Raw genomic sequence first — 19,457 nt, forward strand, 5'->3', positions numbered from 1 at the left:
TTCCACCGTTCTCTTCTTGCAGTAGGGGAACGCTTCCTTAACAAAATGAGATACTTAGGGATGTAATAATACATCTTCCAAGCTAGTGCTGGGAACGTTGTAGATAAAAATCACATGCTGCATAGAGAATCAGAGAGTAATAAAATGATTCAAGAGTATAATCTATTAATGAAACACCTTTTTTTTTTTTTTTCTTTTTTCTTGCTTTCTTCCATTTCTTTTCCTGCACTCAACTGGCCGAGTAGACCATTAGAGCGTGCGGGCATGCTGAAGCTCAGACATAGCCTCGGCTGCTTCAGCACGCTGGTTCCCTGGGCTGAGAGAGCTCCCCTGCAGCCTCTGACCATCCAGCAGCCCGGTCCTGCCTCCTGGTACTCTGGCCTCTGTCCCTGCCTCCCAGGCACAGTGTCCTTTCTGTTTCTCTCTGGTGCCTCTTTCCCTCACGCACCATCTGCACAGGGGTCGTTAAAGGCTATGCATGAAATGCTTTGGATGATAAAGAAACTGCAGCTAGCTAGTCCAGAGAGTTATGAACTTGCAATATTACCTGTTCAGTTGAAACTCTCGTTATTGATTTAATGGGGAACAGAGCCACAACCTGGAACTGTAATTTGTCTCTAGTTCAAGAGATTCTCCTGTCTCTGTTCTGTTTATTGTCCATTGAGATAAATTATCCACACCAACAGCACGACATGTGGCTGCTGCTTCTGTGCAGTGTTGCAAAAGCAGCAGAAGTTTCATGGTTCCCCACATACAACATTCACACCTGACAGCTTAGGCCCTCCACTGTTTATACAGCTGGCGTGACAGATGAGATCATTTTGTATCTTGATTTGATGGAAAAAAAAAAAAAATTGTGTGTTTATGTAGTATCCTCCAACCTGACCAAAATATTGTTTATTAATGCCTAAAATAAAAATGAAATTTAAATCATATGTTCTTTAAAACAGAACTTCCAAAGGTTTAATCCCAGGTAATACTGGCAGTGACAAATATCGGGACTGGAGGAAGAGGTTACTACATGTTACTGCTAATGATGGATTCTTTGTTTCTAAGCTGTCACTACTTGAATATCTTCTTGATGGCTTACTGGAATGTGCGTAAACTCAACAAATGTGTCCTCTCAGTTCATGAGCTTACAGTGAGTGTTTAGACTATAAATTACAGCCATTCCTCCAAGACACACTGTGAACTTTGCAGCTAAGCTAGAGAACATATCATGAAATATATGTCGTTAATCTCGGTCTTTCATTCACGTAATTCATAGGGTTTTCTCTGCCTTTTTAGTGAAGGGTTAATCAGCAAAGTGGCTTTTTAATGAGGTATGGTGCTGTTCAGTGTGGCTTGCAGGGAGCAAATTAATTGTTAACTCAATAGCAGAATGGGAATTACAGCGAGCCTGAAAAACTTCTCTCCACTTTTAGTTTATTTGGAAGGACTCATGTGATTGGAGACATAAGGAAATATTCCTTTCTAAAGCAATTTTCCTGCATTGCCAAATGACCCCAGTGTGTTGCTGCTTTCTCAGTGCATTTGCAAATGACCTATTTTTGCACCTTTGGTATTGCAAGATGACTGCATAAATAATGACTGGGGGTGGGGTGGCTTTTTGTTGTCTTTTTTTGCTTGAAAGGGCAATGACCTACCATAATCTACAGGTGCTGAATATTTTTCTTGAATGCTGCTGTTTTGTGATTTTGAGATTCTCTTGCTTAAGGTTGAATCATGTTAACTAACTTATGCTGAAACTGAGTCTTTGAAGCTTAAAAAACAAGTCTTTTGAAATGGGTCTTTTGACAGACCACACTAACCCAGTGCTTCACAGCAGCTTATAGTAAATAGTTTTAAGATCTGTTTTGAACAGACCAATTTTCATTTTGTATATAAGTCAGAAGTGAAAGCTGTGAGGACTAATGGGATCTGCCTTTGTTTTATTAGCTAACTCAACAGAATTACTGAATATTTAGCCTATAACCCACACGCTGTGAAAGTAGTTGGTAGTTTGGAGATGCATGTGTCTGTAAGCTGCTGTGTGAGAACTGCGCGTTGTCTGTTTACTGTGTATAAATTAATCCAAGAAGGCATTTTGGTGTTCGTAAGTTACCTTCATGTGACGTTTTACCTTCAGTTAAACTTTACCAAAAAGAGCAAGGTATGAATTCTGTACTGGAAGTTTGGCGTGCCCGTTCTCAGTAGGTGTCTAGTCTTCCAGTTTGTGAAATGAGAAAGGGGAAATAATGTGCCTAGTGCTGCATTCCTGGCTTCAACTGATAATGAACTGATACAAGGATGGAAATAAATCTCCTTGGAATCAAGGTGTGTCTTCAACTTGCATCTCTGCAACAAACTAAAGTTTCCAGCCAGGCTGCTGAGCCAGGGGAACGTGTTTGTTACAGAGATCGCTCAGAGTTTAGCTGAGAACTGATGGGTTAAAAGTTTATGGAGGTCAGACTTTAGGTCTTGCTGTGAAGTGTTTTTAATACAGTTTTTTGGGCTTACTGTGTTTTGGTAATTTAAGTACAAAGTGTTTGGTTTTTGGTGTGTGTTGTTTTTTTTTTTTTTTAAAGGCTTCTACTTTGTAGCTTACACATGGAAAAGAAGTGCAGGAAAATTGCATTGCTTCAGAGGTCCTATAAATGTCAACACTTGACTGTTGAATTATTTTTAAGTTTGGATGGCCAAAATTCAACTCTGAAACATGAAATAAATTGAAACACCTTTGAGGTTCTTTAACTTTTCTTCAGAGATTGCTGCTTACATCCTTAGCAGTTTTAAAACTTTTCTTTTAGTAGAGTGGTTTTACAGTCTCTTGGCTTATGCAGAAAGAGCTCTTTCGAAACAAATGGATAGAGATTTCCCTGAAACAGCAGCAAGAAGCTGAAGTTACTCAGATCCCACATACAAAGTGGGTTTTTCTTAATCCACTTTTGATTGTCAACACTGCACTGAGGGGGGAAAAAAAGTTGCTTTTTTTTCCAAAGCACCTCTGTGTCACTGGATTTTCTTCAGATATTTTCAAACTGCAGAATCTTACTTTACTCTGTGCCTGACTTACATGAACCAGTTTGCTTGGGTGTGCGTTCCCACAACTAACAATCATGTGTCATTTGTGCATACACCAAACGGAACGAGCTGAGCAATTTTCTGTACAGTTTGGAGACAAATTCTAGTGGTTGAATAGTTGGGCGAGGGGGAATTAGGAAATGCAAGCTTATGAAATAATGTGCAGCTAATATTCATAGGCACGTTTCCATAATTGCATACAAATTGAGACTTTTTCTGACAATGTTTTGGTGTAATAGGTGTGGACAGCTATTTCTTCAAACAAACTTTGATCGAAGAATAATGAAAACTTAACCAATAGTACAAAATTATTTCTTAAGTTCTTGTTTTTTCTGAAGTCACATAGTTATATGCGAACTTGTGCTGCAGTGTGCTGGGGAATGCTGAGGAGACACTAAGAGTCACCATGTTGTGTCTTGCACTTGCTACTTCAGTTGCCTTCGGTGCAGCCTACAAAGATATTTTTAGAATATATATGGAGTTTTTGATACTCTGCTGTTTTTAGAATAATAGCCACTGACTAGTAAAACTGAAGAGGAGAGGAGTCTTTGCATAATGAATAATACATTGCATCTTTTTGCAGCTATATACCGTGCTCGGAGAGAATACATGTGGCAGTAACAGAAATGGCAGCCTTGTTCCCCAAAGTAAGTACCTTCCAGCATCAAAATGTTTTTGGCCTCATTCCTCATAGTAGATTTCCCTTCAGTATCTGAAAACCAAAAGCCAGAAAGTAGGGAGAAATGACTAGATGGTTTTTGTCCCATCTTGCACCTTTGTATTTATTAGCATGCCAGTTGGGAAGGGCTAATGTGTGAATCCAGGCCTTTAATTTTACTCTTGAACTTAAAACTCTAAGAATTGCGTGCGGTTCCTCCAAAACTGGAGGCTGCTTGCATCTAGCTTGAGGAATCATGTGGTTATATGGGAGTTTTGCTGGACTCCTCGCCCCCAAGTTTCCATTTGAGTGCAGCTGCCTGGATTTCTTGTAGGTATGTTTAGATCTGCTATCCATCTACCAATGCAAACGCTTTCTTCACAGCAAACTTAGTGAGTGAAATCTCCGTGATTAAGTTTTTGTAAAGTCTTATCCACCTCTGTAAAACTGCAAGGAAAATCTAATGCTGTTGTGCCTACCTGAACGGATTGTCTTGTACACGCTGTACCCTGATGTCAGCCAGGACATGGGCTGGGTAGCAGTAAATAGGCACTAGATAAATGTGTCTGAGTAACTTCCTAAATGAGAGCATGAAGCAGTATTCCCTGCGTGCTGCCTGGCAGCAGTTTGAAATGTCCCTGAGATGAGAGAGGAGAAATTACAGGAACTGTTTTCAATCTGCCCCTACCCCACGTCTCTGCAGCGATGTCTTATAACGTCTCCAACAGCACAGAGGAGTCCGTGCAGAAAGCAGGGCCCTAACAGCAAAAGTTTTAGTATTAAACAACACTACTGAACCACCGCCGGCTAATTAAAAGCGATCCTGGAACGGTTTTGTAGTTCTGTCAAGTTCAACTTCTACTTTTCTTTCCCAGAAGCCCAAATCTGAACTGGTAAGGACTTCTTTGCGTCTGCTGACATCTAGTGCCTACAGACTCCAATCCGAGTGCAAAAAAACCCTTCCCGTGGAGACGTGCCCTACCACGGACATCCAGCTGGTCACGCAGCAAGTTATCCAGTGCGCCTATGACATCGCCAAGGCTGCTAAACAGCTGGTTACCATCACAACCAAAGAGAACAACAACTGAGTCACACTTGGCTTTTTAGTCTTGTTTTTTAAAAGGTTGAATTTCAAATATAGGTGTGGAACTATTCAAATTTTTATGAGGAAAAACTAAAGGGGCAAGAAACTTTTTTTTAAAAAACTCAGTATTATTTTTGCATGTTTTCTAACAATTTTATGATTAATTTAACCCACTGCCTTATTTTGTGCCTGTGTTGCCAGTTTAGTTACAGATAATAGCATGTTGCGAATAGCTGTTGAGCCATTATCATGTACCAGCGTTGTTATCAAGCTCTTGCTAGATGTTTCCTTGGGGCCACGTTCTGCTTTCAGATATCGCTTGCAAAACTCTCGCTGAAATCAGCTGCGTGTATCAGAGGGCAGAATCTCGCCTCTGCTCTGTCCGGCCTGGAGCCTCGCGTGCCATGATGCCGCTGACCGAGCAACCCGCAGCCAAACGGGCTCTGAAGGCTCCAGGACCGTAACTGCTACCCAGCAGGAAGAAGGTTGTAGTCCTGATAACGGAGTACAAGCTGAATATTATCTGTTCCCATATCAACTGTTGTGCAATAATGTGTTTTTAGTCTGATAAAACAATAGTAGTTGTGGGCATCCGAGCTTATTACATGTAACTATACAAGGTCTTTGTCACTTTATCTGTTTTGGAAGGAATTTGAAACTTAATAGTTATTTCCTTTAGTTGTCACTATGCCATTAATATATATGTTTGATGTTACTTTAGGGCATTAGTGGTTAAAATATTATCCTTTGTTTCTGATTTAATAATTCATTCTAAAATTTCCTACAGAATTTTACTGTCATCTTCAAGGCACCATCTTGTTTGCAGCAGCATTGCTCAGTAACTCAAGATGCAACATCACTAAAGATTTCTGTGATAATTAAAAAAAAAAACAAACAAAAAGGAAGTTAGAAGAGTGCCAGTGCAAAAGCAGCGCTGTCTGCCATAGCATATAACCTCTGTACCTCAACATATCCAAATGTGAAAAGATTTCTGATATCTCGTAAGTTTTATACAATCTTTCAAGATTTTGCAAGCTCTGTGTGGAATAACCCAAGTGAGCCTGCCTGTTAGAAGGGCAGGTGGGTGACAAATGTCAATGTGTGTTTCAGGTTTGTTTTATTCAAAACAGTTCACCAAACTGTGTCAGTCCATATGTTCAAAAATGATTGTTCTTCAGGAATCTAAATTCCGGGGGGGGGGGGGGGGGGGAATCACTACTTTTTGCCTCTGCCTGCATCCCATTGGGAAGCGTGTTGTTTTCAAGGAGCTGGCCATGGCAGTTCAGCTGGCAGCCACTTACAAGTGGTCTTTTAGTTAAGAGCGAAGTTAGGGAACTGCAGTGGTTGCCACATGGCAGCAGTTGATGTGAACATTCAGACAGTTTCTGAGTCAGAAATGGCTATCTGCTGTTCCACAAATAGGTCTGCAGTATGCGGTCTGCCAAAACCATGAACTCTTCAAGGCTTTCTGATGAAAAACTGCCCTACTTAGGTGAAAAAAGGAACTACAGTTCAGTGGTTGGTTCCTTTTCAGATCATACTGTGTTTGTATGTATATATAAACACTTGAAGTGCCATAACACTGTTGGATTCTTGTATGTTGTAATTAGCTCTGTTTTTAAAGTAGCGTGAGTTTCAGGGAAGGAAGGAATGGAGAGAGTAGGTGACAGCCCAGCTAAATTAATGTTCTTCATTGTGGGGGTGTTTTATTTCCCTTCTGCACTTCTGAATTCCAGAACTGACCCTAAACTCACAGGAATGCGGACAGGCTGGGATTAGGACTGCAAAAGACATTTGTAAAACTTACTTCAAAGTTATGCTACTGGCAATTAAATACATTGTTAATCTTCTAGGAACTTTTCCTTAAATTGGCATTGTTGAGAGGCAGCAGATGGTATTTTTAAATCTCTCAGGACACCACTGTATGCTTTTCTTTAACATATCTTACCTGATTCCCAAAGTAGGGCAGCACTGACTTATGTTGTAAGTTATCAGTTGTTTTAACTTGCCTCTGTACCAAACCAAACAGACAGTTTGATAACTGCAAGCCCTCGTTCCAGCTACGCTACCTCCAGATCTCCTACAATCAACTATTTAGCTATAAAAACATGGCCAACCTGTAGCTGATTTCCTGTTCTGTCACTTGACCAGAAGTGCTGTTTAATTCCCCCCCTCTCTAAACAAATGTTTGTTCTAGGTTGGTTATGGTCACCCTGTGTCATCGCTCCAGAACCACGGTGATGATCATGCAGGATAAGCGATTTTTCTGATGTTCTCAGTAAAACAGAAATGGTCTGAGCACATGCTGATGTGCTGCGTCAGCTCTTTTCACAAACAGGCGGAGTGGTTCAAAACCAACAGTGGAACTAAAGAATAGTAAGTAGATTGGCCCTCGAATCATACAGCACTGTACTACCTGAAATAACAATGGCAGGTTTTTTTATTCCCCTGTAAACAAATTGCTCTTTCTTTACAAAATGCTGCATAGGAAAGTAAAAATTTTTTTTGCCTTTTTCAAAACCTTGTATTTATCAGTGTCCTTCTGTCTGTACAATACTTTGACTTAATCTTTTGTTTACTGTATTACTATAAAATGCTAAAACCCTTTCAGTATGTGAAATTATGTGGGGTTATGTGATGGCTGGTTTTGTAAAGAAAAGATCTTGAAAGCACCGAGACAGGATCACAAATACCACACCAGCTGAAGAGTGTGGATGCTTTTAAGCTGCAGTTGCTGACAATAATAGCAAGGAATCAAGTACAATAATCAACTGAAATTCCCCTCCCCTCTGGTTGCAGCAGTTTGCTCATGTAAAGAAACAAACAGTTGATCAGGTTACAATTATTCATCATTTATGAAACAAGTTGGAAAAAAAAAAAGTAATGAAGCCTTCAGCACCTTCTGGAGAGGAACTGGACATGTTAAATAACCTGCGCTGCAGCAGTAATTCTTATCTTGCTAATTTGCAATGTGTTATGAATTAAGGCTAAAGGTCTCTTTAATATAATGATCCTATGATTTTATAACTCCTAAAAGCCAGATGTGCCTCAGAGGTGGGAGTCTGGTGCTTAAATAGCAAATGCAGCAGGTACTGGTTTACAGGTCCCGTTCCTGCAGATTCTTTCATGGATCTTTAGATCCGAAGGGCTCATTTATTTGCTGTGTTGCCCCAGTGTAGCTCATACTAAAATACAACATCACAACTCCCAAATGCGGAGCAAGTGAAGCACTCCAGTCCTGTGGGGATGCTCACACCTCTGCCTTCTTGAAGCCGGTAGACATTTGAGCCTACGTTCAGGTGGGGCACAATGAAATATTTTCAGAAATCTACTGAATCAAGTCTGAGCATCATTGTATGCTATTCCAAAGCCACCATTATTTCAGGAGTTCCTTGATTCTTTGAAGTTTTCTTTCTGTAGTCTGCAACTGCATTTAGTGCTCGTTGGTGCACTCAGGTGCACAGGACAAGAATCCTCAGGTCCATGCTGCTTTTGGGTAACTGTAGAGCTAACAGGGTCAAAACAGAGATTGTAATTTCATTATGGGCTTTAGAATTAATCTTATACACACATGCTGTTCATCGTGCAAAGAAGGTACTCTGGAAAGTACAGAATATCCTCCAAGAAAAGGCATCAGTAACGTTTAAGAGTTGATACTTGAAGGCCTCCTGCCAGCTTTTCGACTTCTGCAGCTCCTGTCTAATAAGTGACAGAGGTGAGTTACTCTGCAGAGTAGCTCATAGTTCAGTATGAAGAGTAGGATGTGATTCAGCTTAGTTTGTAGAGCTGGGCAAAGCACAACAGAAGATGGAAAGACAGCAGCTGAGATGCACTCTATCACCTGCATTAATGCAGTTGGTAATGCTGAGATTAATTAGAGTAACATTTGAGGCAGTAGCAATAAGTCTGCCCCAAAAATTATTTAAAAATTGGGACCTAAAGCACCACTATCAGCAAAGGAAAAGCAATTTCTAAGAGAGAACTATAGACCTCCATCAGAAATAGCCCCAGGGGAAGGTTAGGGGCCCGGTGTTCCACCCTGGCGCTGTGTAGCGACTACGGTGCAGATCAGAAGCAACAATTCTGCTCGCATGATGCCGTGGCCGCCCCTGATGTGCTCACGTGTCAGGGTGACCCTTAGGTACCAGCTTCCCCTTCACACTGCTACCTACCCTGCCGTGGTACCCTTGCTCAGCCATGCGCTTGGCCTCCTGCTGCACTAACTCCTCACAGCGCTGCCGCGCTGATCTCTCTTCTTCCTCCTCCTCCCTCTGGCGCTGCTGCTCCTCCCGTTCTTGTAAGCGGCGCTCTGTCAGCTGGGCACAGAGAAGATGGGGCTGTTACAGCAAGATGGGACACAGGCTGGGCGCCTTCCACAGCTGGGTGTGTGTCTGGAAAGCGTGCAGTACCTGCGCCTCCAGCTCCTGCCTGCGCGCTGTCTTCAGTTCTTCCTCCTGCTCCTTCTCTCGCCTACTCAGTTCTTTTGCCTCTTCAAGTTCTTTAATCAGCTGCTCTCGATACTTTATAGACTCTTCTTGGGCTCGTCTGTTTAACTCCATCTTCTCTTGGATCTGGCGCTGCCTGCCTGCAAGGACCTTTGTGAAGTGAGAGGATTAAGGGAGAAGATAAATCAAGAACTGGGGAAATCTCAGTGCAGACAGTTAAATCATTCTCAGGAAATGTATCAGACCAGCACAAAAACTCTGCCCTGGGTACTGAAGGCTGTAACCCTCTGGAGGGTGGAGGGTTACAGCTGGAACAATAGCTTCAGCAAACCAAGAGAGACACCTCATCAAAAAAGGTCATTACCTCATTCATCAGGCGATCTCTGGCTGCCTTCTCTCTTTCCCATTCTTCTTCCCTCTTCTCCCACACTTTTTTAGCTTCCTCACTAAAAGAGAGGGAAAGAATTATCTCTAAGGTTACTACTTACAGTTAAAAAAACCCTATATATTCCATGGGCATATAGACAAGCTACTCTGTGCTTTAGAGGAGCACTTGGGTTTCTCTTCATGTTTGTTCCCAGGCAGCTAACGTGTCCGCCCCACCTGTGCCTATTTCAGAGAACTGCTCTGATTTCTTTGTTACTGAACAGCAGGAGGTAACACAAAGGAAACACTGGCTTGTAGCAGGACTTCTAATCTGCCCCAGGCACAGAAGGGCCTCGGGAGGAAGCTTGTCTCTTCAACAGGGACAGTACTTCACACGGGGGTGGGTAGTTAAGGGCATTGCTGGAAAAGCTCAAGATTTTGCAAATCTTCCCTCTGCGACAAAACCTTGAACTAAAATTTGATGGTAGCACACACTGTCCTGTCACAGTGAAGATGTTCTCTGTACTGGGGGGAGTGTAAGGTGAACCTGAATGAGGAGCCCGAGGCAGCTTTTATCTACAAGCCCTCAGGTACAAAAGGAAAAAATATGCAGGTTTTGGAGTCACTTAGACTAAACCCCTCCACATCAGTAATGCAGAATCATTGAAAGTTGGTTACAAAGAACTTACAACTAAAAGGTAGTTCTTGCCATCTGTGTGTTACTACCTCTTTTTTGTTATTAAAGCTGTTGCATTAAAGCTAACGTAACAGAAATTACAGACTAGGTCTCGGGCTGAGGTAATTGAAAAACAGCCTCAGGCTTTGATGCTGTCTGTACTGGCATGCAGCTGCCCCGCACAGTACTTGGCACAAGGAATGAAGGGGCAGCACTCGCTTCTGCTGCGGTGCTTCTAGACCTGTAAAGACAACCACACACCTTTTTCTAACATGCACTTTTCAAAGCCTATTTAACAAAGATGACTGGAGCTCTGCCAACCAGGAGGGGGTATTCAGCACATACGGTCTCTTTAGATGATGCTCAGAGGTGGGCGGACTCACCTAAACATAATCTGCAGCTCTGCCTCCCTCTCCTTTTCTAACTGGAGCTGTTCCTCAATGACACGTTTCATCCAGGCAACATCTGCAACAGCTTTTTCCCGTCGCGCGGACTGGCGGCGCTGATCCTCATCTTCTTTCTCAAGGAGGGCCAATAAGATTTGCCGGTCTATCTCCTTGAGAAAAGCCACAAGATTAACAGCTATCCAACAAGCTTCCAGCCTGTCTGCAGGGCTGCTCTCTACAAATTATTGGTGACACAGTGTCAAGAGTGTGCTCAGGAAGACACTCAAGTCTGCTGGCTTCCTCATGATCTTTTTGCTCCAGCCCTGTTCACAAGCTGGAAGGGGCTTCCTAACTAATTATCTGTAGGCAGACACATAAACAAAACACAAAGAACAAGTTTCTTCAGCACACAGTATCTATAACATATAAATCAAGGGGTATTTTCTCTTACCAGCTCCTCTTGTATCTGCTGGGCTCGTCTCTTTAACTGGGCATTACACTGATGCCTCAAAAAGCGACTGAAGGAGGAAAAAAAAAAAAATAAAACATTCAAACTGACTCTAAAGCCCTATGTTGTTATATGCTGGCACTCAAGAAGGTGCATCTATGATAACAGGCAACAGAGGTACCTGCTACCGCTAACATGAACAAAAAGAAGTAACGGCACCAATGCATTTGCTTGTTGGCTGTTCCCAGTGCTTCCATCAAAAACTAAATATTTACAACCCACTGCTGCTACCGGCAACACCTCCTTGTGCCACAAGTTCTATTTCAGACATAGGAACAGATTCTACCCAAGCCGTGCCGAAACAAGCTACGCTTGATCACATACCCAAGCTCTTTCTTCTTCCGCTGCTCTTCCATTTGTTTCCTTTCTTCTTCCAAGTTTTCCAGCTCCCACTGCTGCTTTAATAAATTCTGCCGTTCTTTTTTCAGCTTTGTTGTCTAGAAGGAAAAAACAACCACCAAGAAAGAGTACGTCAGAGAGCTGGACAACCCAGAGAGAGCATTTGTACTGGGGTTTGTACCCCGTTCTGCTCCTCTGCGAGCAGTCAAAATCCTCATTGCAGTAAATATTCCACTTTAGTTTCATTTGTGTCTCAGTGGCTCATGGCACAAGAGACACTGTGAGGAGCCCCAGCTAACAAAGCCTTTGACCTGAACCTGTCACACTTAGAAGTTTCTACAAGTCTTTTTTTCTCATCTGGTGCAGCACAAAAGGGAGCTCGCATTTCAAGAGGAGCAAACAAAAGCTACCAGAACTCAGGTAATATGCCAGTGTTCTTCTGGCAGGAGAGGCCTACATTACTAACAGAAATTACGTCACAGCTAACTTTGGTCCAGATTTAATCTAGCAGAAACCTGGAGGGAAGGGGTCAGGCCAGTGTTGCTGTATTTCCAAGTGAAACCATGAACTTCCTTCTCAAATGAGGAGAAACTAAAGATTACCTCTGTCTCCTGTAATTTCAGTTCTTCTATTTGTTGAAGCAACGTCTCCGCTTGCTTCTTCTCTTCCAGCCGACGCTTCTCTTCCTCTTGTCTCATTCTTTCCAGTGCTTCCCTTCGCGCAATTTCATATTCGTTTTCATAACGTTTTTTCTCTTCAAGTTCAGTTGCTTCTTGCTTTCCGAGCCAAAAGAAAACATGGCATTTAAGGTTAGGCTAACGCAAAGAAACAGCCTCTGGCTCAGGAAATCCACAAATCAAACTCCTGCAAGCTGGCATGTATTGGGAAAACACGGAACAAAATACGCTAGGAAGGAACACAAGGACAACCCAATCTACTGATCACTGCCTGAAAATGGTTATCAGTCTATACACAGCCTTCGCAGGACCCCGCACAGGTGGTCTCACAAATACCCTCAGATTTTCCTATTACAACTTAGATTATTGGTTTAATTAACTCTGAAATCTGTATTTGAAAGCCTCTATTATTCTTTCACATCAAAATCACTGTATTCCCATATCTAGTATCCGCATATTCAAGTACTCTTGTGGCTTTGCACTGGCTCTGCACTGCCGTTTGCTCTTAGACGAGCACCCAGAGCCACACTGAATCCTGCAACGGCTCTGTTCAGCAGACGGCACTGGATTTTCTAGGAGACGGATAGTGTGTACTTGTTAGACAGGAACGATGGCTCTTCATTAAAAGCATCCTTCCTGTCAGCAGCTCCTGTCATTCTGCGGACACCAGAACTCCCCATCGCTACAGAAACGAGCAAGGCAAACTCAGTCATTATTTGGTTCAAAACTGGTGCAAGAAAAACAAATAGCCAATTCCTATTCCTTCCACATTCGAGCCTTGTCTGTACAGGAAGGCAAGCTGTCTGCCACCCGGGTCAAAAGGCACCTAGTGTCACACCTCCACCTGCTCACGTGTTTCAGGAATCCGCCCCCCAGCGTACCTTGGTTTTTTGCATCAGCTGGTCGCCCCAAGCCTCTGTCACATGCTTCCTGTGCAGCTCCGACTCCACCTATAGATGACAACAGATGCCATTAGTACCAGAGGCTCTCCCACCCCCTGGGATCTGCTGGACTCTGGAGCACCATCTGTCCAGCTTGTAGCCCCAGCAGTTTCTAGGAAACACTACAGTGAGACCAGAGCTGTGGCGGGTAGAGCAGCCGGTCAGCCGGATAAAGAATAAGGAAGCACCAAGGACACGGCAGGTACAGATTTAAAAAGCACCTGAGAATTTTACATCACAGGCACTGAAAATCTGCTCTGAGTCAGAACAGATTTCTGACTGTTTTTGAAAAATACCAGCTTTGAGGGGCCTTCTTACACAGTTAAGCAATTTTCTCCTTTGCCTTTTGCTTATCAGAACTTAGGACAATTGCTGTGACTCAAGATGTGATTCAAGATCTGCAACAGTAGATATGTGATGACTTTCGAGTTTAATAAATGCAAGGCAGCAGGGACTAAAAAGAAGGTAACATCACCTCCCGGAGCTCAGCATTGTTTTTCTTCCAGTGCTCATACAGCAGCTGCTCAGCAACCTGGAAACACGAGAATGGGATTATGTCAGAATACAGAACAATTTGAGATACCAAAGCCTCCCAAGGCAGCTATTAGTTAACTGAACCAAGTGCTGAAACACACTGCGCGGGGCACTTCTATCCATGGAATTACAGAGTCATAGAATAGTTTGGGTGGGAAGGGACCTTTAAAGGTCACCTAGTCCAACCTCCCTGCAACGAGCAAGGACATCTTCAACTGGATCAGGTTGCTCAGAGGCCCGTCCCACCGGACCTGCAATGTTTCCAGGGATGGAGCATCCACCACCTCTTTGGGCAACTTGTTCCAGTGTCTCACCACCCTCACAGTAAAGAATTTCTTCCTTATATCTAATCTAGATCTCCCCTCTTTCAGTTTAAAGCCATTACCCCTTGTCCTACCACTACAGGCCCTATTAAAAAGTTTGTCCCCATCTTTCTTCTAAGCCCTCTTTAAGTATCAAAAGGCCACAATAAGGTCTCCCCAGAACCTTCTCTTCTCCAGGCTGAACCCCGCCAGCTCTCTCAGCCTGTCCCCACAGCAGAGGGGCTCCAGCCCTCCCAGCATCTCCGGGGCCTCCTCTGGCCCCGCTCCAACAGCTCTGTGTCCTGCTGTTGGTGCCCCCAGAGCTGGAGGCAGCACCGCAGGGGGGTGTCCTCGGAGCGGAGCAGAGGGACATGATTCCCCCCTCACTCTGCTGGCCATGCTGCTGGGGATGCAGCCCAGGGCGCAGGGGGCTTTCTGGGCTGCCAGCACACATTGCCGGCTCGTGTTGAGCTTCTCATCCACCAACACCCCCAAGTCCTCAGGGCTGCTCTCAATCCCTTCACACCCCAGCCTGTATTGATACTGGGGGTTGCCCCAACCCACATGCAGGACCTTACACTTGGCCTGGTTGAACCTCATGAGGTTCACACAGGCCGACCTCTCAAGCCTGTCCAGGTCCCTCTGGATGGCTCCCCTTCCCTCCAGCGTGTTCACACAACACATGGCTTGGTGTCATCTGCAAACTTGCTGAGGGTGTGCTCAATCCCACTGTCTACGTCATTGATGAAGATATTAAATATCCATCCTCCAGCAAGTGCAATTCACGCATCTAAAGCAAGGGAGTGGCCTTGCCAGTCCTGTCACCAGGAAACGCTGTATGACTGCTACTTCATTGCCAGAGATGAGGAACGAAACCCAGGCTGCGAGGCCTCTCCTGGTGCCATGCATGGCCAGGCTATGGGGTCCCCGCCGCTCCCCTCACCTTCCTCCTCTGCTCCTCCCGGCCGGCTCGCAGCTCCTCGCTCCGCTGCTGCATCCTGGCGAGCTCCATCCCACCGCCTCGCTGCAGCTCACGCAGCTCTGCTGCCAGCACCTCTTGCTCCTCACCAAGCAGCCGCCGCAGCCGCTCCCGCCGCTGCTCCAGCCGCACCGCCGCCTCCTCCGCCTCCCGCCGCACCGCCGCCGGGCTGCCACACAGAATGGCAGGGTTTGGAAGGGACCTTCGGAGATCATCTCCTCCAACCCCCCTGCCACAGCACGGTCACCCAGAGCAGGTTGCACAGGAATGTGTTCAGGGGGGTCTGGAATGCCTCCAGAGAAGGAGACTCCACCACCTCTCTGGGCAGCCTGTGCCAGGGCTCTGCCACCCTCAAAGGAAAAAAGTGTTTCCTCTTGTTAAGATGGAATTTCCCGTGTTCCAGTTTGTGCCTGTCGCCCCTTGTCCTGCCACCGGGCACCACTGAGAAGGGTCTGGCCCCATCCTCTTGCCCCCCGCCCTTTAGATATTGCTGAGCATTGATGATGTCCCCTCTCAGTCTGCTCTTCTCCAGCTGAACAGCCCCAGGGCTCTCAGCCTTCCCTCAGCAGAGAGGTGCTCCAGTCCCTGAGCATCTTCGTAGCCTCCGCTGGACTCTCTCCAGCAGTTCCCCGTCCTTCTTGAACTGGGGGGCCCAGCACTGACCCAGTGCTCCAGGTGTGGCCTCCCCAGGGCAGAGCAGAGTGGGGGGATGGCCTCCCTCGACCTGCTGGCCATGTCCTCTGCAATGCTCCCCAGGAGACCACTGGCCTTCTTGGCCACAAAGACACATTGCTGGCTCACACTCAGCGTCTCAGGCGTAGCCCCCGCCGCCCCCCGCTCCCCGGTGCCCGGCCTGGCCTCCCCTCCCGGTCCCCCGGCCCGTACCTGGGCGGGACGGTTCGCGGTTGGCTCCACCGCGCCTGCCTGGAGCAGCAAATGGCGGCCTGGGCGAAGGACCGGCTGGCTCGCTCCCACTGCTGCCGGTTGCGCGCCTCCAGCTCCCGCCGCCGCTCGGCAGCCCAGCGCTCCGCGGCCCGGCCCCGGGCCGCCCAGCGCAGCGCCATCGCCCGCCGCCCGCCGCCAACGGCCGCCGCCCGCCGCCATGGCAACGCGCCCGCCCGCTACGGGCGCCGCCGAGGGACAGCCCGCGCCGCGCTTCGCGGGAAGGGACGGGGCGGCCGCCCGGCGCCGGGCTCGCCCCCGCCGACCTGTTTTTCCGGTAAAAGACACCCGGGTTTGGGCTCCAGCGCCAACCTGTTTTTCCGGTAAAAAACACCCGGGTTTGGGGCGTAAAACCCCCTCCCCGCGCTGGCGGCAGTGGCCGAGCTTCCCTCTCCCCTCACCGCCAACTCCCCGTTCTTTCTCCCTGGGGCTCGGGGTCGGTTTTCCAGCCCTTCGCAGTGTTTAAAATTAAATTAAAACTAAAATAAAAGCCCTCCCGCCGCCGGCCTCAGGCGGGTTGGTTTGCCCAGCGCAGGGCAGGGCAGGGCAGGCGGCGAGGGCCGCGCTGACCCAACCATCCGCTCCCTATGAAAAATTTATCTCCCCTAAATAATTAACGACGACCGGGCAGGAACAGCGCGCCGGGCCGGGGCCGAGACGGCGTAAACAACCGTGGGGGGGACGCTCTGGTTCCCCCCCCCCGCCGCTGCCGGGACGGGGCCTGACTAGGCCGGCGCCGAGCCGCGCCGCGCCGCCCCCGGGCCACAGCCGGGGGGGGGCACGAACCGGGGCGCGGTGGGCGAGTCCGGCCAGACCCGGGCTACCGGCATGAAGGGGCCACCGCGCCTGAAGGGGCTCTGAGGGGGGCGTAGTTCCGCCCCTCATCCCCGCCCCCGCGTCCCGATTGGCGGGCGGGCCGTGGGCGGTGCGTCGCCATTGGTGGGCGCGGTGGGGGCGGGGCGCGGCGGCAGCGCGCTGCCGGGTCGGGCGGTGGAGCCGGAGCCGGAGCCGGTGCCGGTGCGGGGCCGGTGCGGAGCGGGGCGGGCGGGGCCGGACCGGGCCATGGCGCTGCTGCTGGAGCACGAGTTCAAGCCGCTGCCGGCCGACAAGCAAGTCGAGACGTTGCCCTTCCTGGAGGCCGTGGCGCACCTGCCGCCGTTCTTCGGTGAGCCTGGGGACGACCGTCTGCGGGGGCGGGAGCTGCGGCAAGGCCCGGCCCGGTACCGGCCCCGCCACTGCGCCTAGCCGTGGCCGGCTGCGGGCAGAGGGCCCTCGGGCCCCGCCGGTCCCGGTAGCCCCTCCTCGGTCCCGGCTGCCCCCCTTCTGGTCCTGGGTGCTTGCTCCTGGGGTTCCCCCGGTTCTGGGTCGTGTCCCTCCCTGGTCGGTGCTCACCGCCGGGCCCGGCTGCTCCTCGTCCCCGGTGCCTGGTGCCCCCCGGGGAAGCAGCCTGGCAGGGCCGGGGTTGCATCACGGTCCTGTCAAACTTGCTAGGCAGCCCCATTGGGAAACGTCCCGCCGTCCCTGGGGAGCCGCCAACGCCTCAGTGGGGCCCGGCTGCCTTCCCCCGGTACGCCCCGGCCGGAGGCGCTGCTGGGGCCGGCCTGTGGATCCCACCCGCGGCCGCTCGCCCCAAGCCGGGGCCGTGGGCGCACGTCGGCATGGCCGCCCTTGTGCCACGACGGCCTGCGCTGGCCTCCACAATGTCGGCTATTGTGTGACGGCTTGGTGTCAGGGCTCGGCCGGGCAGGACACGGGGCTGCCTGCCTGGGGACCGGCAGAGAGTGTCCTGTGCCTGTCGTGATGCTCTGGATCATCGCATTAGGGCCGTGTCCTAGAGCCGGGGCTCGGAAGGTCACTGGTGGGGCCGGGGTGACCCAGAGGGCCGGCAGCTGCTCCCCATGGCCGTGTGCGAAGCCTGAAGAGCCCTTTGCTGGCCGGTGTCTCGGTGCCCTGGCAGTGGTTAAGGTGAAACCACTTGGTTATGACTCGAGTACTTTGCGGTGATTCCTGTGTCCCCGAATGACTAATCGTCCTCCCTCCGTGTTTCCACAGACTGCCTGGGGACTCCCATCGTCTACTCGCCGGTCAAAGCAGACCTGACTGGAAATATCAAGGTAGGAAGGGGCATAGGAGGGCTCCGGGGGGGTGAACCCCCCATCAGAGATGCTGTGGGATTGGAGAGGCAAGACCTGAAGGTGTTTAAAAGGGCTTTTCTTCCCATGGGGGCTTTCGGGCTCAGCGTCGGCTCGTCTCGGTCGCGTGTGTTTATTAAAGGGGGCTCCCTGATGAAAGTACCCTTCAGCAGCCACGGCGTTCGCTGCAGGCACCGCGTTTCCCCACGCCGCAGCCGTGGGCACTATCCCGCCGCCACTCTGCCTGGCAGCTCCCGGCTGCCAACCCCCCCTTCTCTGCTCTCTCAGAAAATCCGGGCGGTTTACGACTCCAACCCCGCCAAGTTCAAAACGCTGCAGAACATCCTGGAGGCGGAGAAGGAGATGCACGGCTCGGCCTGGCCCAAGACGGGCGCGACGCTGGCGCTGATGTGGTTGAAAAGGTGACTCGTGGCGTGGGGGGCTGCTCCAGGCTGCATCCTGGCACATGGGGAGCCCGTCGAATGCCATCCGGAGTCCCTTCGGGTGGGATCTGCCTGGGGCAGTGTGGGGTGCAGGAGCAGGAATGTGCAGGGACAGGAATTAGCCCTGCAAGGGGGGTGTGCTCCGGGGCTGTGGGTTTTGGGGGGGCCTGGATGTCCCAGGCTCAGGGGGTGCTTTGTTGGAGGCTGGGAATCGGCATCCCCTTCCACACCCCGATGTCTCCGCTCTTCTCACAGGGGCCTGAAGTTCATGCTGGTGTTGCTGCAGAGCATCTCCGACGGCGAGCGGGACGAGGAGCATCCAAACCTCATCCGAGTGAACGCCATGAAGGCTTACGAGATCGCGCTGAAGAAATACCACGGCTGGATGCTGCAGAAGCTCTTCATGGTGAGCGTTGGCGTCTCCGCCGAGGAAAAGCAGCCTTTCTTTGAGCCCAGCTGCTTCCTTAGTTGCCCTGAGAAGTGACGTGCTTTAGGGGAATAAGGGCTTGGAAACACGGGAAGCTGCTGATCTATTTGGAGCAGTATTCCCACGGGATTTTCTCTGCGCATCCCTGCTTCTCTGAGGGTCCAGCCACCATCCTCAAGGTTGTTCCCGGGCGCTCGCAGGTGCACGGGAACAACCCAAACTGGGATCCTGTATATGGGATGGGAAGGACTTTGGGTTTGTGGGACCCTTACAGCTTCTTCCCCTGTTTTATAGGGCTCGGTCTACGCTCTTCCGTACAAATCGGATTTGCTGAAGGCGTTAGAGAAGGGGAAAGAAGTCAAAGAGGAGGAAAGCATAGAGAAGATTCATCAGTTTCTCTCCAGGGTCACCCCCATCCTGGATGCGATTTATGAGATGTACACAAAGATGAACGCCGAGCTGAGCTACAAAGCCTAAAAGGCTCACGCGGGACTAGCAGGGCTTAAATAAGGCGTGACGGGTGCTACCTGTGTCTTAATCGCTCAGGCAGCTGGG

General features: G+C 49.0%; 3 protein-coding genes across 10 annotated transcripts in view; 2 read left to right on the plus strand and 1 right to left on the minus strand.

Moving 5' to 3' along the window:
* Nucleotides 1-7,412, plus strand: part of GIT2 (GIT ArfGAP 2) — a 34,273-nt gene extending 26,861 nt beyond the window's left edge. For 5 of the 7 annotated variants that reach the window (XM_063351407.1, XM_063351410.1, XM_063351411.1 and 2 more), the window contains 2 exons: nucleotides 3,647-3,710; nucleotides 4,597-7,412. In XM_063351407.1, the coding sequence (XP_063207477.1) occupies nucleotides 3,647-3,710; nucleotides 4,597-4,809 (277 nt within the window). In that variant the 3' untranslated portion in view covers nucleotides 4,810-7,412. Of the gene's footprint in view, nucleotides 1-245; nucleotides 401-3,646; nucleotides 3,711-4,596 lie in introns of all 7 variants that reach the window. The other 2 variants (XM_063351413.1, XM_063351409.1) reach the window with 2 other exon arrangements.
* Nucleotides 7,413-7,457: 45 nt separating this feature from the next.
* On the minus strand, nucleotides 7,458-16,518 carry TCHP (trichoplein keratin filament binding). 2 transcript variants are annotated; one of them, XM_063351424.1, is made up of 12 exons: nucleotides 15,844-16,517; nucleotides 14,923-15,127; nucleotides 13,619-13,675; nucleotides 13,084-13,152; nucleotides 12,128-12,301; nucleotides 11,511-11,623; nucleotides 11,130-11,196; nucleotides 10,676-10,848; nucleotides 9,615-9,696; nucleotides 9,215-9,400; nucleotides 8,978-9,121; nucleotides 7,458-8,313 (listed from the first exon to the last, which is right to left on the minus strand). In XM_063351424.1, the coding sequence occupies exons 1-12, from the start codon at nucleotides 16,020-16,022 to the stop codon at nucleotides 8,281-8,283; spliced, it is 1,482 nt and encodes a 493-aa protein (XP_063207494.1). In that variant the 5' UTR covers nucleotides 16,023-16,517; the 3' UTR covers nucleotides 7,458-8,280. The 2 variants fall into 2 exon arrangements, with proteins under 2 accessions (XP_063207494.1, XP_063207493.1); XM_063351423.1 differs by lacking the exon at nucleotides 7,458-8,313 and having other exon boundaries at nucleotides 8,324-9,121; nucleotides 15,844-16,518.
* Nucleotides 16,519-16,849: 331 nt separating this feature from the next.
* GLTP (glycolipid transfer protein) lies at nucleotides 16,850-19,387 on the plus strand. Its single transcript, XM_063351456.1, has 5 exons — nucleotides 16,850-17,065; nucleotides 17,953-18,014; nucleotides 18,321-18,454; nucleotides 18,731-18,881; nucleotides 19,197-19,387. Exons 1-5 carry the CDS (start codon nucleotides 16,963-16,965, stop codon nucleotides 19,377-19,379), a joined length of 633 nt encoding a protein of 210 aa, XP_063207526.1. The 5' UTR covers nucleotides 16,850-16,962; the 3' UTR covers nucleotides 19,380-19,387.
* The last annotated feature ends 70 nt before the right edge of the window (nucleotides 19,388-19,457 follow it).

The sequence above is a fragment of the Chroicocephalus ridibundus genome, chromosome 13, assembly GCF_963924245.1.
Source record: "Chroicocephalus ridibundus chromosome 13, bChrRid1.1, whole genome shotgun sequence".
Classification (NCBI taxonomy): Eukaryota; Metazoa; Chordata; class Aves; order Charadriiformes; family Laridae; genus Chroicocephalus; species Chroicocephalus ridibundus.

Coding starts and splice junctions, on each gene's coding strand:
- TCHP (XM_063351423.1), bottom strand. CDS start 16,022: ATGGCGCTGCGCTGGGCGGCCCGGGGCCGGGCCGCGGAGCGCTGGGCT. Junction 15,128..15,843: donor CCGCGAACCGTCCCGCCCAG/GTACGGGCCGGG, acceptor TCTGTGTGGCAG/CCCGGCGGCGGTGCGGCGGG. Junction 9,122..9,214: donor GGCAGGAGCTGGAGGCGCAG/GTACTGCACGCT, acceptor CTCTGTGCCCAG/CTGACAGAGCGCCGCTTACA.
- GLTP (XM_063351456.1), top strand. CDS start 16,963: ATGGCGCTGCTGCTGGAGCACGAGTTCAAGCCGCTGCCGGCCGACAAG. Junction 18,015..18,320: donor ACCTGACTGGAAATATCAAG/GTAGGAAGGGGC, acceptor CTGCTCTCTCAG/AAAATCCGGGCGGTTTACGA. Junction 18,882..19,196: donor TGCTGCAGAAGCTCTTCATG/GTGAGCGTTGGC, acceptor CCTGTTTTATAG/GGCTCGGTCTACGCTCTTCC.